Source organism: Branchiostoma floridae, chromosome 18 (genome assembly GCF_000003815.2).
Source record: "Branchiostoma floridae strain S238N-H82 chromosome 18, Bfl_VNyyK, whole genome shotgun sequence".
NCBI classification, from domain to species: Eukaryota; Metazoa; Chordata; class Leptocardii; order Amphioxiformes; family Branchiostomatidae; genus Branchiostoma; species Branchiostoma floridae.
Genome location: NC_049996.1, coordinates 11186382 through 11202166, shown reverse-complemented (window position 1 = coordinate 11202166; position 15785 = coordinate 11186382). Strand labels below are relative to the sequence as shown.

At 42.6% G+C, this 15785-nt stretch overlaps 1 protein-coding gene across 2 annotated transcripts in view; it reads left to right on the top strand.

Annotated features, from left to right (window-relative positions):
- The first annotated feature begins 6517 nt into the window (after positions 1-6517).
- LOC118405824 (dipeptidyl peptidase 4-like) overlaps positions 6518-15785 on the top strand; it is a 23010-nt gene continuing 13742 nt past the window's right edge. The window contains exons 1-4 of one of the 2 annotated variants that reach the window (XM_035805619.1): positions 6518-6704; positions 12154-12259; positions 15421-15510; positions 15645-15739. In XM_035805619.1, coding sequence (XP_035661512.1) covers positions 6621-6704; positions 12154-12259; positions 15421-15510; positions 15645-15739 — 375 coding nt within the window. In that variant the 5' untranslated portion in view covers positions 6518-6620. Of the gene's footprint in view, positions 6705-9671; positions 9823-12153; positions 12260-15420; positions 15511-15644; positions 15740-15785 lie in introns of those variants that run through there. The other variant, XM_035805618.1, reaches the window with a different exon arrangement.

The window sequence follows — 15785 nt, the reverse complement described above, 5'->3', positions numbered from 1 at the left end:
GCTACTATAGCCGATGTAGGTGGCGCTGCAGCAGCAAGGATACTAGCACCGTCCCAAGCGTGACTCAGTTTGTATCCCCCCTCACCTCTGTTCATGACCGTAGCAGATTTAATCATTATATAACCCTGATAATGGTGTCTGACAGAGATCAAAACGTTGGATGTGAGTACTACCCTAGTTGTGTTTACAAGAACTTTACCATATCATGAGTAATTACCAAATGATGAAATTATTTACGGGCCAAATTTAAAGATTTGACAGCTCACTCAACGAGTTTAATAGATAACGCTGAAATGCGAATAAAATTGATACTTAACGTTTTGTGTGCTTTGTTGTCTTTTACATCTTGCACCATGTTCCAATTATCAAAGGTCAGACAAATCCAATTTTGGTGGCTTAACGGCCGCTAAGCCGTCTGGTGTAAACGGGGGACCTTCGGGATGCCTGTATGGTTGGGTTCAGTTCTGGGTGATAACATAGTTTGTACCTAGTTAGTACCGTCATGTTATCTTCTCTGATAACCTTATCTCATGTTGATCAGACAGTTAGTAGAGCCGCCCTAGATACACACCTCTTCTACTTCTGGCTGTCAGTTTTACATGTCAGAAACTATCCGCTTGTTCTTTGATATCACTGGTGAACATTGGTTGATCATGTTATTGTGGAGGAGTGAATCATTGTGTGTGTCCCAATGTCTTTTTAATACCTTCGGCAAAAAGGCTATATTTTGGTTACGTTTGTATGTATGTTTTTATGCATGAATGTCGTTTAGTGGCATAACTCAAGATGATATGGCTGGATCGTCATGCTATTTGGTATGTAGTTATTTAGGCCAAAAATTGTCCTACCGAAGAAATGTTAGATTTTAGGCCTCTGACGGCATTCATTGGTATTGCAGCAGAACGTCTGGTTTTGATATCACGTGTTCATTACAAACTATGGTCAAGAAATTTGGGCGGTAGATAGCTCTTGTGCTCAGGAAGAAGTGGTATAAGTTTGGGCCGCCCAACAGCTTTCTTCGGAAATACAGGGGCCGTTTCATTTTCTTTTGCTGTTGCTTCTGCTTTGACTTGTTCTGCTATTCCCTAATGCTTGATTTGATACAGATAAACAAAAACGTATTGTAAGGAATGAAGAGAGCCATTGGATCTTCGTCTGTTTTTAAAACTGAAACACCATCAAGAAGATTAAATTTGAAGTTCTCTACTTATGTGTTTTAACGGTTTGTCCCTACTTCCTCCCTGCCACCATCATTACTTCTCGGTCCCTTTACGTAACCCGGTAGCTATAATTCCCGCCTGACATGTGCGTTATCGGCCTGCCGTGCCCGCACATGTGTAGCTGGTTATCAGGCAGATTTCCCGCCCAGACTGCAGATAACTCAGGGGCGGACGCGTGTGCCGGTGCATGCTGCCGCGATACGGGCGACGTTCTCTCCAACCAAAATGGTCTATTAATAAGAAAAGAAAAGGGAGAATGCTGTTTCTATGAGGAGGACGAAGTAAAAAGATGAAGGACAAGACTCAGTAACATGCCCAGGACAAAAAGATCCATTGAGAATATTGCTATGGTAGATCTTCCTTAGTCATTATGCAGATGTAGTCCTATCTTGCGGAATCTTATGTTATCGTGTACGTTTCTTTCTATAAAAAATATTGTTCAAAATCATGAAAATCTGCTGTTCCTTTCTACAGTTATTTTCTTTGTGAGATTTTGACAAAAACGCCCATGCAGTTCCTGAACAAAGCGCCACCTCTTCCCGAACACATAAGAGCATAGCATAGCATGTTCAGAACACAAGACATCAAAACCAATACATTATCAAGTCCCCGAAACAAGGCTAATGCCCTGTGCAGCTTGTTGTCCACTCCTGTACTAGTTACCATCTTTCGAACGTTACGTATTCAGCCCTGCCTGACCTACATGTGTATATGTCACATGCAGAGCTAGATGAATAGGTTCTGCAGCCGTCCTGGTGTCAGTTCTGACGGCTTTTACTGTTATCTCATCTGGCACTGCTGCATGATGGCTCTCCTGACCTCTAGCTTTGATGGTCTCCCAAAGTTGACTAACAGGTCCGTCTACTAATCTCTGCTGGCGGATTGTCCAAACGTGTTCCGGGTACTGGTCTATCCATCAGTTCGCCTGAAATGTTTTACCTACTCTACAATGTAGCAGTTTCCTTGCTGTGGCTGCTCTACCATCTTAGACTATCATCGAGTAGTACTTGTTACTATTCTCCAAGCAGAGGTTGGGATGGGGTTTTGTGCGCGTGAAAAATGTGCGCGTGAAAACTTGCGCGTGAAAAATCTGCGCGTGACAATATGCAAATTAGCTGATTCCCAAGGGATTCAAAAAATATTTGCAGTTTTAAACTTAAAAAGCTGAAACAAGATGGCACAGAATGGAATTAAGTATTGTATTGTTGCATTCTAGGGTACAAAATGTCGATCTGATTGATTTTCAAGTGATTTTCAAATGTTAAGTTTTCACGCGCAAAAAAGTTTGAAATCTGCGCGTGAAACAATCTGCTTCAAAAAAGATGAAATGAAGCTTCTAGAATGGAGAAAAGCCTCAAATTGTAACATTTTACAATATAAAACCTCATACACACACGTACAAGTAATTTTTCCATGTATTTCTGTGATATTAATGGGATTTTGGATTGTTCAAAATATGCAAATGAATCTATTCCCAAGGGATCTAAAAATCAGGATTTTTTCAAACCAAAAATTCTGGTTACATATGGGAAATTATATCATAGGATCAAATTTTTCTGCCTTAGAATTCCTTGCTGCACATTTTCTGACATATTTCAGGAACTTTATTTTTTCACGCGCAAATTTTTCACGCGCACGCGCAAATTCTCCACGCGCAGAAAACCCGTTCCCCAGAGGTTGGGTCGCGGACAGAGTAGTAATAGGGATTTTATTGGCTCGCTTCCGAGTAAAAATCCCGACCACTACTATCTCCGAGACCCAACCTCTTCTTGGAGAATAGGTTACACCGGCTATGTGAATTTAGATACAGATAGATTTCTATCTCCTGCTATTTGTCTTCAAGTTAAACTATCCTAATAACTTCTTGGTCTTGTACATGTCTCTAAGATTCTCTTTTTCTTTAGCATTCTCCAATCAGAATGGTCTCTTTCGTTTTTTATTTATTTACTCAGTTTGAATCGGCATAAGGCTTTTACATCTGGATCTGGATCGAGATAAATACAGGGCAACAGCCCTTTAGTTGAGGCGAGCGTCTAAGGGGGCTAGACCTAGTTTCCAAGCAGACGTATCAGCTGGATGACAAAAGAGAAGAATTTGCTTGGCCAAATTGGGACAAATAAGTTGCCATGGGATCTCAGTCAGTCTTTTGGAGTTTATCCAGCTATCACGGCCGGTCAGTTCACTCCTAGGCCAATTAACTCCTACTAGACTTTTATTCTTAACTTGGACAAATTTCCCTATTACTATTCGGCCAGGCGAAAGTCTGGGACGGACTAGGCTAGACCGAAGTTGGGCGGGCCGCCATAAGCGTGATTTCATCAGGCCAGGTAATCTAATCATGCTGGTCAGAAAGTGCTACAATGGATAAAGTCAACTTTGTGCGACCTTCTGTACATATTGTATATCACTTCACTGACAAACATCACCGTGTGCAAACCATATAACACTTCATGACGCATGACGTCTATACTGTTGATAGAGTACATAGGTCAATGCAGGTATTGAGTACATGTGTCAATAGCTAGTGTGCGTTTCTTTTACATTGAGATGTCGAGTTCATCTTGATTCCATTGTTGTAAAGGTACATGTACGCTGTAGCTATAAATTTAAATTTGTATAACAGCTTTCGAGTTTTGTAAGTCTTAAAACAAGACAAAACAAGAAATCGGAGAGGTCATACCTCCGTATGTAGTAGTTCATACTCAAGTCCCTAGCTACCGGGCCATTGACCCCGCCTGCCAGTTATCTATGAACTATACCGCGCCGCACTGACAGCCTCTACCATCACAAACACCTTCAAATGTGCAGGATGCGGCAGAGACTGCCATTCCAGAATCGGCTTGTTCAGCCACCAAAGAAGATGTCGACCATGACCAAAACCCATCGTCTCTTTAGACGGACGGAGGCCACACTACTTTTGTGTAACGCTGCAGTACCTGAAATACTGATAGGTGGCCTAAAATCCCAATGTTTCTTCGGGACCTCAGTATTTACCCATTTAATACCAAAATTCATATAAATCCACCAAAAGGATACTGAGTAATCAGGGATCGATAACGTTAATGAACCGGCGTCGCCACCTAGCGGATACGACTGGTTTTGTCAGTCTTCAAGCAGATGTTGGGAAGGAAGATTGTTAAGTTTTTGCACTGGTCCGTTTAGTTTGGTTTTGGAAGGTTTGATTCGGATCTCCATTAGGGACTGATATGTCACTATTCTTCCTGGAGTCCAGATGAATGGCGTAAATCACCGTATGGCTGATACGAGGTTCGCCAGGCCTCCATCCGGGTGATTTGAAGTAAATCACCAACTCCAGGCCAAAGGATTTGCACCATCGCAAACCGGGGCATGCCCCTACTCTTTTTCGAAAGGTGTGATTTTTCAATGTGCGTGGGGTGTGGCTTTCCCCAGACACGGGACCCCCATTTAACGTCCTATCCGAGGGACGACCATAGCCGAAACTAGTTAAGGTATAGTATAGGTACATTCAGTTCACCTGGGTGTAGAGGCCTTTCCCAAGGGCACAAGATCGGTGACATGGCAGGATTCGAACCCAGGACCTATAGTCCTAAGCCAAACATGCTGCTTATTGCGCCACGCGATCTGTTCACCTGTTATGTTCAAAACAGTTAGTTCTACCTTGACTTGTATGGATTACATAACCAACGTCCCCAGCAACTGTGCTATCATCGATCCTTCATTTTCATAAAGAGTTCTACCTTTCAGCAATGAGTAAAAACAATCCACTCATAGCCTCTCGAGTTATGGTATTGCGTTCATGCTCACTCTCAAAGAGCGGGCTAACAGCTAGAACGAGGAACATACGTCCGTGTTGCTTAACAGCGAAGATAACACGCTGTACGTATTCTGTTCAAGTACAGAGAAGAGCAAGAAACAGATGCGAGAAGTGCAATGAAACCAGTTAGTATCACCCTAAGAACAGGGCTCGAGTGTCCTTGAAATGTCCATTCTTTTTAACTTTTGATCTCTTGTCAGGTTTCAAGATAGACTGGATTCTCTCGAGGACTTCTAAAACTCTTTGGCTCAATGAGATGCCATTTAATGGAAACCTTTATTGTTTATTTCCCCAAATGCAATGTGCTTAGTACATCTCATAACAAAGGTCCGTAGAACACAAACCTCCATGAAGTACGTATGGCGTTTGCCCTGTTGGCTAAGGTTTTTAAGGGAACAAAGACATGTTTACGAGCGTAAATATGATGGTACGAGTATCGTAGTCAACAGGCATAGGTTCAGCTTCTTACCGTTTCCCCGGTATGTCTAATCTCCAAGCAAATCCTACGGTAGCATATGCTTAGATACATGTAGTATCAAAAGCTAGCAAAGAAGTGAAGCCGGCCTAGGAGTGTGTATGCCCGCCTAACTCCCTTTGGACGGCCATACATACTCCTTTGCCAGCTTTGATACTATCTTATGGCACCGTAGGATCTGCTTGGAGATTATGTATGTTGAAAATTTAGGATGGGTTTAGCTATAGTCGGTTCGTCAAAACACATCAGGAATGATTTTTCAGTGTTGCTTATATATTTGAAGCGGGTAAATTTACTTTCTACAGCGTACAATCGACGCGTTAGTGCACTTTATCTTCTACCGCACTTCAATTACAAAATTGACAGATTCTGTGGTCCATAGGAGTGCGGTTTAATCTAACATGATGCCGCATGTTGGTTTTCGTCTCGATGGTGGTAATAACGCACTTTCAAAGTAAGACAAACATTCAAGTTTTGTAGAGTAAGCTATCAATTCATGCTTTACATTATACAAGTGAACCTACAAAAGTTGTGGCCATAAAAAGGCATGTGCCTCATTTCCACGGTGAAATTTCATTCTATGCAAGAATTTTAAGTAATCGCTGTTCTCTTCGACAAAATGACAAATGTATTTCCAAATGTTATCCACGAATATCACATGTAATATTGTATGTCTAATAAGTCTTCTACACTTCCCATAGTCTTTCCTTGACTACGTAAAAGTGCAACAATTAACTGTTACAATGAATGTTGTATCTTATTTAACGTCCTTGGTGTTACCAACTAAACTGGTTATGTTAAGTGACCTTTAAAAGTTAATGTTGTTTATAAAGCTCTCAATTTTCAACATTCAATTCTCTCACATTTTATTAGTTTCGCTGTGAAGGCAATTTCAAGGACATGTCAGTACACACTCCCCCACCCTCCCACACAAATGTTGAATTTGCACTCCAAATTTAGTACAGAATCCGCCCTTCCCACGGGGCACTGTAACGTGATACCGCGACCTCGTCAAGGGGTCACTGGTGTGCGGTGGGGACTGTGGAAGGACAACTTCCGGGTTAGCACTGATCCTAGGTGCGGCGTTGTTACGAACTTTTAGACAAATGTAAGGGAGGCTTTGAGGCCCATGTTGTTCTCCAGGATGACCCAAGAAAGGACTGTGTATCCCGAGGAGCAAGAAAGTTTTCTTGGCCCGCCCTCCACCACTCCGGTAGGGACTAACCTTACTACTAGTACTAGTAGTTATGGGGAGGGTGTGGGTTAGTCACTTAGCTGCCACGGTGTCTTCTCTACAAACACCACTGTCTCGTCAAGCGTTTGTTCTGAACAGATAAAGTACGATAACGTGTGTACGATAACGGTAGGGTTTAGGTCTGCGGTGCTTGTATCGAGCTCTTGCTGTCCGTGACACTGTTTTGGGACCCCCACCCTGCAGTGGTAGGGGTGTGGCGCTAGGAGCGCTAGTGTTAGTTAGAGTAATCACTAATCACTGACCCATGGCTCTATGTAACTCCCTAATTTACTAATTGTCCAATTTTTCACTTAGCCTGGGCGACGTGGTGCGTGTAGTATTAAGTCGCGATTCATGTTTCAAGCAAACGTTTTTAATGAACGCTTTGTATTCTCTAACAACAACGACGTTATGGTGAATGTAATGTGACTGGTTACGTAATATACGCAAGTTAACGATGTTATCAGCGCACTGCCAGTTCCATGTGAGTAACCTAATTAAGCTGTCCAGTCCTGTCAGCTCCGAGTATCTTGGAGATAGATAATTTTGTAGTCTGGGGGTTGACCACGAAGGGCGGAAGTGTAGTTTGTGTGGGCACAAAACACTTTACTTCCGTGAATAGTTTCATCGGGTTCAAAGTCAGTTTAGCACATTTTGTAAACAACCAAACGTTTCATTCAAGCCGACGTTTCGGTTACATTTTGACGCCTTCCTAATGGCAATACTGACTGGTTCTATCTCGCATTGCAGCTATAGGTGTCGCTGCTAACAGATGCAGCCCCAAACGTAGTTTACACATATACATACATATGTACCGTTGTTACCATTGTAACAGTTGTTTTTCATTGTGCGGAATTTGCTCTGCTGATATATGTGACTTGCAATAAGGGACAATTTGAAGAAGCGTGTGAATTACTACTTTGGTGGGAAAATGTGGATTGGGGCTCACACACTCACACACAGTCCTTTAGACTAAGAAGCGGTCACCCGAGTTCGTATGTACAAGTCCGTATGACCAGAGCTCTGTCCGTATGACTAACGTAGTGTAATTTTATCAATGTAGGCAAAGTTTGCGGGGAATTCGAAGACATTATTCTTTACCTTTACTCACCGTTGTGTAGCTTGGGTATCTAACCGAAAATACTACTTAAACTTTACCTGAGCCAGAATAATGTCAAAACGCAACGTATAGTAAGGACTTAAATATACGTATTCGTGTGGCTGATCCCTTCATTTCTGATTCAATTAGACTAGGGTGTTTTTTTAGAATATTAGCCTTATCATTTATCTATTTGCAGTTCAAGACGGAATATTAAAAAGGTCATGTCGCCATTGACGATACGTGCGTACGTGCGCGTGCATCAATCTCTACTGTACTAGTGTACTATGAAGTTAAAGCAAACAGACAGGACTACATCCTTCTCACGTAGCCAGAGGGGATTGTTGCTGAAAACCAATTTGTCGTTTCCGTCCAGTAGATTACAGTTTTACATGCTCTGTGGATATCTATAGTAGCCTAGGTACCATCTGATTTCTACCGGGGCTTCTTGCAATCGCTACCCTGTTAAAAATAGGACAGGCAGTGAAAGGAGCCCCTGTAGAAATTAGATGGTACCCAGGCTATATTTTTGGTGGTTGGTTTGTCCGTCAGTCGGCTAACAATTGGCAAGAATACAGTATTTCCTTCCGAAGCCAATGTAAATCCTTCGTATACTGTTTAAGGTGATGTCTCATTGCACTTGAGGTACCGGTGCGGCACTTTGGGGTTCGAAAGATGACTCAACGAATTTCAGAGATAAAGAACGAATTTTCGTGCGTTTTGTGTATTTTGCAGTCTTCTAAGTCATACTTAAGAATTATGGAAAAATCGACGAAATTAACAGAGCAGTGCCACAGTGAACGAACCCCGCAGTGTCGCACAGGTGCCATAAGTGCAGTGAGATACCACCTTTAGTCATGGCGGCATCAGAGGATCAATTTTTTTGCTTTTTGCGATATTCCCAACATATGTACAGTACTGTGACACTTCAAGTTGTCGAGGCCTGTCTAGTGAATGTACATGTACGTGTGTTTAAAATGATCACAACTTACTTCAGTATGACCAGAATAAAGGCTTAAAGCCTTAGCTGTCCCAGTGTTTTGCAGTTGGTCTATTTTAAGTTGACTCTCAAGATGTCGACCACTTTATCACTGCCCCTGAAAACATCCCGCCGTTGTGTGCCGCCGACCCCGGCCCGGGAAAAACGCGGGAAACAGCACGCCTCACCTGCCGTATTGAAGAGTCGTGTTTTGGTTCCCGCCTCTGTATTATCAATAGTTAAGGGCGCGCAAACAACTCGTGTATATGGAGGGTTAGAGAACACCTGTCGCTGCTTGTAGATACAAGTGAAGGTGACAATGGCGTCTTTATTTGGCCCCAAAACAGAGACGCTCTCTGTCCTTGGTCATCTCATTCTCTCAACTTTCCCCTAATGCCGAGAATCCTTTTCTTCTTTTATGCTGAATTTTCTGGTGTACATATTTCCGTAATTGTCGGGATTTTTAAAGTTCTGGGCATTCCTACTAAGTAATCTTTAATTGATTTAAAAAGAATGGGATAGACATTTGTTATCATCCGTGACAAGCACTTTATGTGACGCTCATGGAGGCTTTGTCATTTCGGAGGTACCATTAAATTGTGGCATGAAGGGGAGATCGCTAACCAGCTAAACAGATAACAAACAGAATAGATGTTGTGTTTATCTAAGAGTTGTGCCAATCGAAACATACTAAACTAAACTAAACTAAATATCAAATTGATTCGCAATAAATATACCACAAGGAAAGATTTTATATGGCAAGGATTAGCCCCCCGTTCTTTCCTCCCCGCGCCGCTTTCGAGTCGTCCAACATCATCAGTACGTCAGCAGTAGTTGATGGAAAAACATCAGCCCTTACTAGCACTACTCAGCGCGCGTGTTTGAGACCTTCAAGGCGGCACTAGAGCTGGCAGACCAGGCTAGCTCCCATGGCTCAGCTCGGGATGGCCGCTGTAGTGGGCAGGGCTGCTGACGGGGATCTCATGATCGCTAGGACTCATATATTCCGGGACGACAAGGTTAGGAGTCAGCAGATTCTCTTATTAGATCTCCCTTCATTCAAGGTGTTTGGTGTACGTGGCCTTCGGTTCAACATGTATCCTTATGTATGTGTGCGTTTGGGATGTCCCTGTAGCTAAACTGGCACCAACCTCACAGTTGAGCCTCTCCTGGTTACGATAAGGGGACAATTGGGAGACCTCGGTTCAATTCTGGGTAGGGCATTTGGTTGGGGCTGCGCCCGCCTTTCGGGAGGAACGTAAAGTTGGGGTCCCGCATTGGAAAAGGTGCCGCGAAAGGGCTAGCAACCCCTCCCTGTAAAAATCCACCCTGTCACTGAAATAGCAGAGAAACTTGTTACCCTATGTGCCACTAGGCACTACAGAGGTCCAAACGAATGTGTGCATGTGTAGGCCTATCATTTTTGTGTAGCTTCTTAGCAGTAGTCCTATTTTGTGTTGAAATCTTTTTTTTTTGGTAGTACTCAGAAGTACTTCACGTTTGCATTAGCATAATTTTTGACAAGATTCACAGTTCTTGTGAGTTGCCCACCTTTTACCGGCAGTCAGAAAACGTTTCGATCGCCAAACATCTGCTTGGTGATAACGATCAGGTAACGATCCATTAGAAAAGGCTTGTACAGAAATTAGGGGGGAATATTACGTCAATCACAATAAACAGCTCTTTGTGCACAAGGGTGAAAATTTGATGTTTGCACTCACAATCGCACGTCATTGTGGCGGTGTGTGTGGGGAAAGCCGTGCATACTCAATACCTCATATCCGTTATCTGAGTTATATATCTTTCTGCGCTGTTGATGTACAAATGTGTAATTTTTCTCCTAACGGACATGCTGTGTGTACCTTATCAACAGTTCTATTGTAATGAACATAATGGCGTCGTACGACAACAAACTGAGGGCATTCTTGGCATTGTCGTTCCTGTGTCGTGCGACATCAACATCGGACGACGACGACGTCCGACGACCAATTAGGTCGTGCGATCGTCGTACGATTTGATGCCATAGGATTTTCAAGCAGGTCGTGACAGAACCAACCACAGACTTGAATCCTAAACAGCATTTTGTATACCAAGACAGTTGAGCTTCGTAGGAGACGTACATTTTGTCCTCCGAACACTCCGAAATGCCCGACGACGACCTATGTGACCGCCCCTAAGTTGCAAAAAGAGGACCATGGATGGGAATGCTTGCGATGAACACTTCTGACCCAATGCGTACAGACAAACACTGTATGGTTATTTTAGTGTGAGATGTGGCAGTGATGTATTTTGTCAACAGTTAGTCGACACGGGAGGTATAAGGACCTTTCCATACCTGTCAGTAACCTGCCCGCCGGCACAACGGAAAGGATGGGATTGTTTGCAATAGTCCCGACGGTTATTATATGAGCTTAGAATCATCTGTCAGCGTCTAGAGAATAAGGCGCTTACAAGGCAATGGTGAGGCCAAGGTCTGTGAGGCGATGTTGCACATTTTGTGTTCTCTCATTTATTAATTCTCAGCGACCTTCGGCAGAGATTAGCACAACTGTGTTGCATGAAGTGTTTCCGTCGGAACGCAAATAATTTCACCGACGTTTCATGAGGTGTTGACTGTTGGCGTGCATGTGAGTCACTAACTAAGCAAGTGTTATCCATCATGCTGGATGGTCCAACCTAGCTCAAAGTGACGTGATTATGACAAAGCACATGCACACATGTAATACTGTTATCTTAGCATTAAAACTCTTGATCCTTGTTGATATGTGTATTAGTCGATTTGATTTATAGTCAAGTCCGTAGACCTGACTTTTCCAGTTAAAAAGCATAGCAGCCGAGACGATAGGTGTTTTCGTTATTACGATTTATCGTTAACAAGAGGTACTCTTCTTTTAGCACAAGTTACTACACAATAGAATACAACATATACACCAAATGATCTCCAAGCAAATATAGAAAGCCAAAATTGTAACGTTTCTTAAAGCTCAAGTGTCCGTAGAGCACCGAAACCTTTTTCCAATCAACTTGGAGATAAAAACAACACACAACTGAACACAACACAACACAACACAACACAACATAACGCAACACAACACAACGCAACACAACGCAACGCAACACAACGCAACACAACACAACGCAACGCAACATGACACAACGCAACGCAGCACAACACAACACAATTTGAAGACGTTTTTGAAGATGTTTTAGCATAACTTCCTGACTGAATTGTCGCATGGGAAATATCTCATTCTAATCACAAGGAAAAAACATCTAGAATCGTTAGAAACCATACAAAATAACAACTTTTCAATTTGATTAAAGTTATTCTTTAATTATTTTTCTTCCAGGCGAAACTAGCCACGAGGAAGGCCCTCCTGGTGACGCTGGGTGTGATCGTGCTGATCGCTGCCATCACTGCCGCCATCACCGTACCGTTGTTCCTGTTGTATGGCGGTAAGTCTACTTAGGCTAACGTCATATTTCCTACCGGGGCCCGGCCGGGCAGCTTTCAGGAGCGTAAAGAATGATATAAAAGACATAAAAATACACAAAATGTCAAAATAAGATTCATAGGCATGCTTTGTGCATATTTCTAGGTATGCAGTCTAACTTTTCGTTTCTTAAAACATCCCGGCCGGGCCCCGATTTGGAAATGTGACCTAAGCCTGGGCAATTTTGGGGAACGAGAAATACTGTACGATATAAAAGACAACTAAAACACGCAACGGACCAAAAATAACTCAACAGCATGGCTTGTGCACATTCATTTTCATAAACTTTAAGTTTTCGTTTCCCAATATTCAGTCAGAGACCTTTTCGGTGGATTTTAAGCAAAACGCGTTCTCTGTCTCTCAACTCCCCAGCTAAAGATAGAAATTCTGTATATGCAAACAGCGTTTGTCTGAGCTCAGAAGTTCATGACCGATTTTAAGTGTACGAGTTGGAGTCGGAACCAATACAGAAACATAAATATATCCACATGGCCCTCTCACCTTCCAAAATTCGGCAAGACTTCACGGACCAACGCCTCGAGTTTGGTAAACAGCAAACGACATCCACACAAATGATAATTTATGGTTTAAATGACATCGCTTGAAATGAATACGGTTGAGGACAACACCACATAAACATGTGTGTCGTATGGTAAGCAATGTTATGACGGATATACAAGAGAACATAAACAGTTAATGATATATGGAAGTGGATGCTGTCGCGAATTGAAGCCGGTTAAACCGACTAAAAGCACGGTAAAGCATATGGCTGATGACCATCGAATAAATTTCACCCAAAGGTTTGAGGACATGCATGTACAAAGCTCGTGATACGAGCTTTCTACAGGTAGTGCAGTTTTGATTTTCATTCAAAAGTTCTGTAAGAGAGGGCTATGATACTTAAAACTACGCTTTTGTAAATTCTGTTTTCCTAGTTTTGAAAAAAAATGTGTCGCTGGGCTTAATCATAATCACAGTATCACTGACTTATTCATTTATCAGACGAGTTTGCTGTATGATAAGCCGTGCTACCAGTAAAGCCCGTTGACTTGTGGTCTGCTACCTTCACTCCTTGACACACTTGGCCCAATGCCAAGCACAAACTCTTTCAGGTGTACCGTCCGGGTTCATTGTAAAATGTGTCAAATTTGTCTTAAATGACAGTGTTAAAGGCAAAGAAGCATTAGCCAACAGCCTGGAAGTTTTCTGCATGTACTTTTGTACCGCGGCGTTCTCTTCATCGGAACTTGGCATAATATACTGGGTGTTCATACACATTCTTTCACTTCTTCATTAAAATGCCGTCGACAGATTGCATTCGACCGGTAAGGAGGCACTGAAAGAGCAAGGGGTTGGTTCAGAAACGCGTGCACGTGTGATAAGGTATTGTCCAACAGTTAGCAGGAAATACCACCAACTCAAAAGGTCTTTTTTTCATTTATAATTATTGGCAATGGTACGGTCGGTGGCCTGCAGATTTTTTGGGGGATTACGTTTTTATGGATAGGTCGAACGGTGTTCGCAGATCGCCAAGCCCCGCCCGATGAGACTAGACTCTACCAGACTGATTACGCTGCCTGTTATAGGGAGAATAATATGCCAGTGAGTTTCGCTACTAGAGGATATTAGTCGGCCGCACAGTTGGGACTAACTCCCCTGGCCAATTTCCCGATTTTTTTCCGAATTCTACGATCCCCGTACCCCCGTAGGAAGTCTATGATGAGGCAGCTTACTCCCTCTTTCCCATATCTAGAGGCTGCGAACGCTGAGTTAGCAAAGATTTCATGGATGACTCAACGAATTCCATCGATAGGGAACGAATATTTCATTCATTTTGTATGTTTCGTTGTCTTTTAAATCGTATCGTCCCGTTTCGAAATCAAAGGTCACACAAATGCCTTTTTAAGGCCTACCTCGCAGTTCCAAACCGGGCCCGACCGGGCAGCTTAAAAGTGTGATATAAAAGACATCAAACTACTCAAGACGTAAAGAAAATAGTTGTGGGCATTATTTGTGTATATTTTTTACGTATAAATTTCTATTTTTCGTTTCCACAAACAGCCCGGCCGGGCACCGGCTTGGGAATGTGACGTTAGCCTAGGCCAAAGTGATCGCCGTCTTGTGGAAAAGAGAACCTGAGACTTTTAAACGAAAAGTCCCCTCGACTCTGGCGGTTTCAGCCGAAAGTCGTTGACCGAGTGAGAACAGAGGATCTGCACACAGCCCTCAGCACCCGGCAGTGTTGAGTGTTATGTCTGTGCCAAACTATCGCCTTCCGCTACCGTTTACATAACTGTCATTGGACGCCTCCCAAATACGAACAACAGACACATTAGCACTAGTGATGGATCCTTCCGACCTTAAACTTTAAGGTTTGACTAGCCAATAACATCAGTCAGAAGGCCCTCTCCAACTACCCCCTGCTTAGCTTTCCCAAAGACGTGGCTTAAGAGTTTATTTCTATAGTAAGTGTTGATGTAAGTCTCATGGTCAATGTCAGAAGGCAGATGTGGCGAGCAGGTCTCTTGTTTACTGTTGGACATGCAATAGTCTCTCTCTTCATTCCTGGGTGGTCTTTTCCATAGAACTGTACAACTCATTGCTTTTAATTTAGGTGAGCGTTAGATTTTTCGTATGAAGGTTTATCTGTGATGGCAATCGACATTGTAAAATAAACTGAACTGATATATTCCGAACAGAAAGTGTAGCCCATGACAACCAGTTTTCGATCTGTCCTCTGACACTCCTCAAGTTGGAATGACCGCAAGCCTATGTCACGTGACGTAAGCGGAAGTGTGACGTCAGCAACGGGTCAAATGTGCCATGTAGCCAGTATCGGCCCCCGTCTCTGCTGAAGGATGAAACTTTGATTGCCTCTTTAACGCGTCTTAATCGTCTATTATGTAGAAGTTGCTGGCATCACTGGCAAATATGATAAAAACATTACATGTATATTCAGAAGCAAAATCTTTCAAATATGATTCCTTATGGCAATAAAATTGTAATGAATGAACGTGCAGGGTGTCTGGATTCATTTTTGTTTGATTTCTTTTTTTTGGGGGGGGGGGGGGGGTGAAAGTGAAAATCATCTTGTATTCAAGCTGATTTCTTCTCCTTTGACAGGCACACCGGACAACAGACCAAGTTACACCTTTGATGACATGTTTAACCAGAAATTCAGCTACAAGGGTTTCTCAGCTAGGTGGATCAGTGGTAAGTATGTATGTGTATAAGATTACCAGAAAATTCAAAATTTCTAATCCTAGAATCTATCCGGTGAAATTTCCAAATGTTTATGATCATACAGTTTCTGTTATTCTTCTAATGCTGGCTTGTTTCACAAATAGATGAGGACTACTTATATCGTGATGAAGATGGCGCCGTGCTCACAAAAAACGTCAGGACAAACATGACGACAGTTCTTATGGACAACACCACTTTCGTAAGCTATTAGTACTCTAGTGTTAATTACACTTGCATTCTTAAAG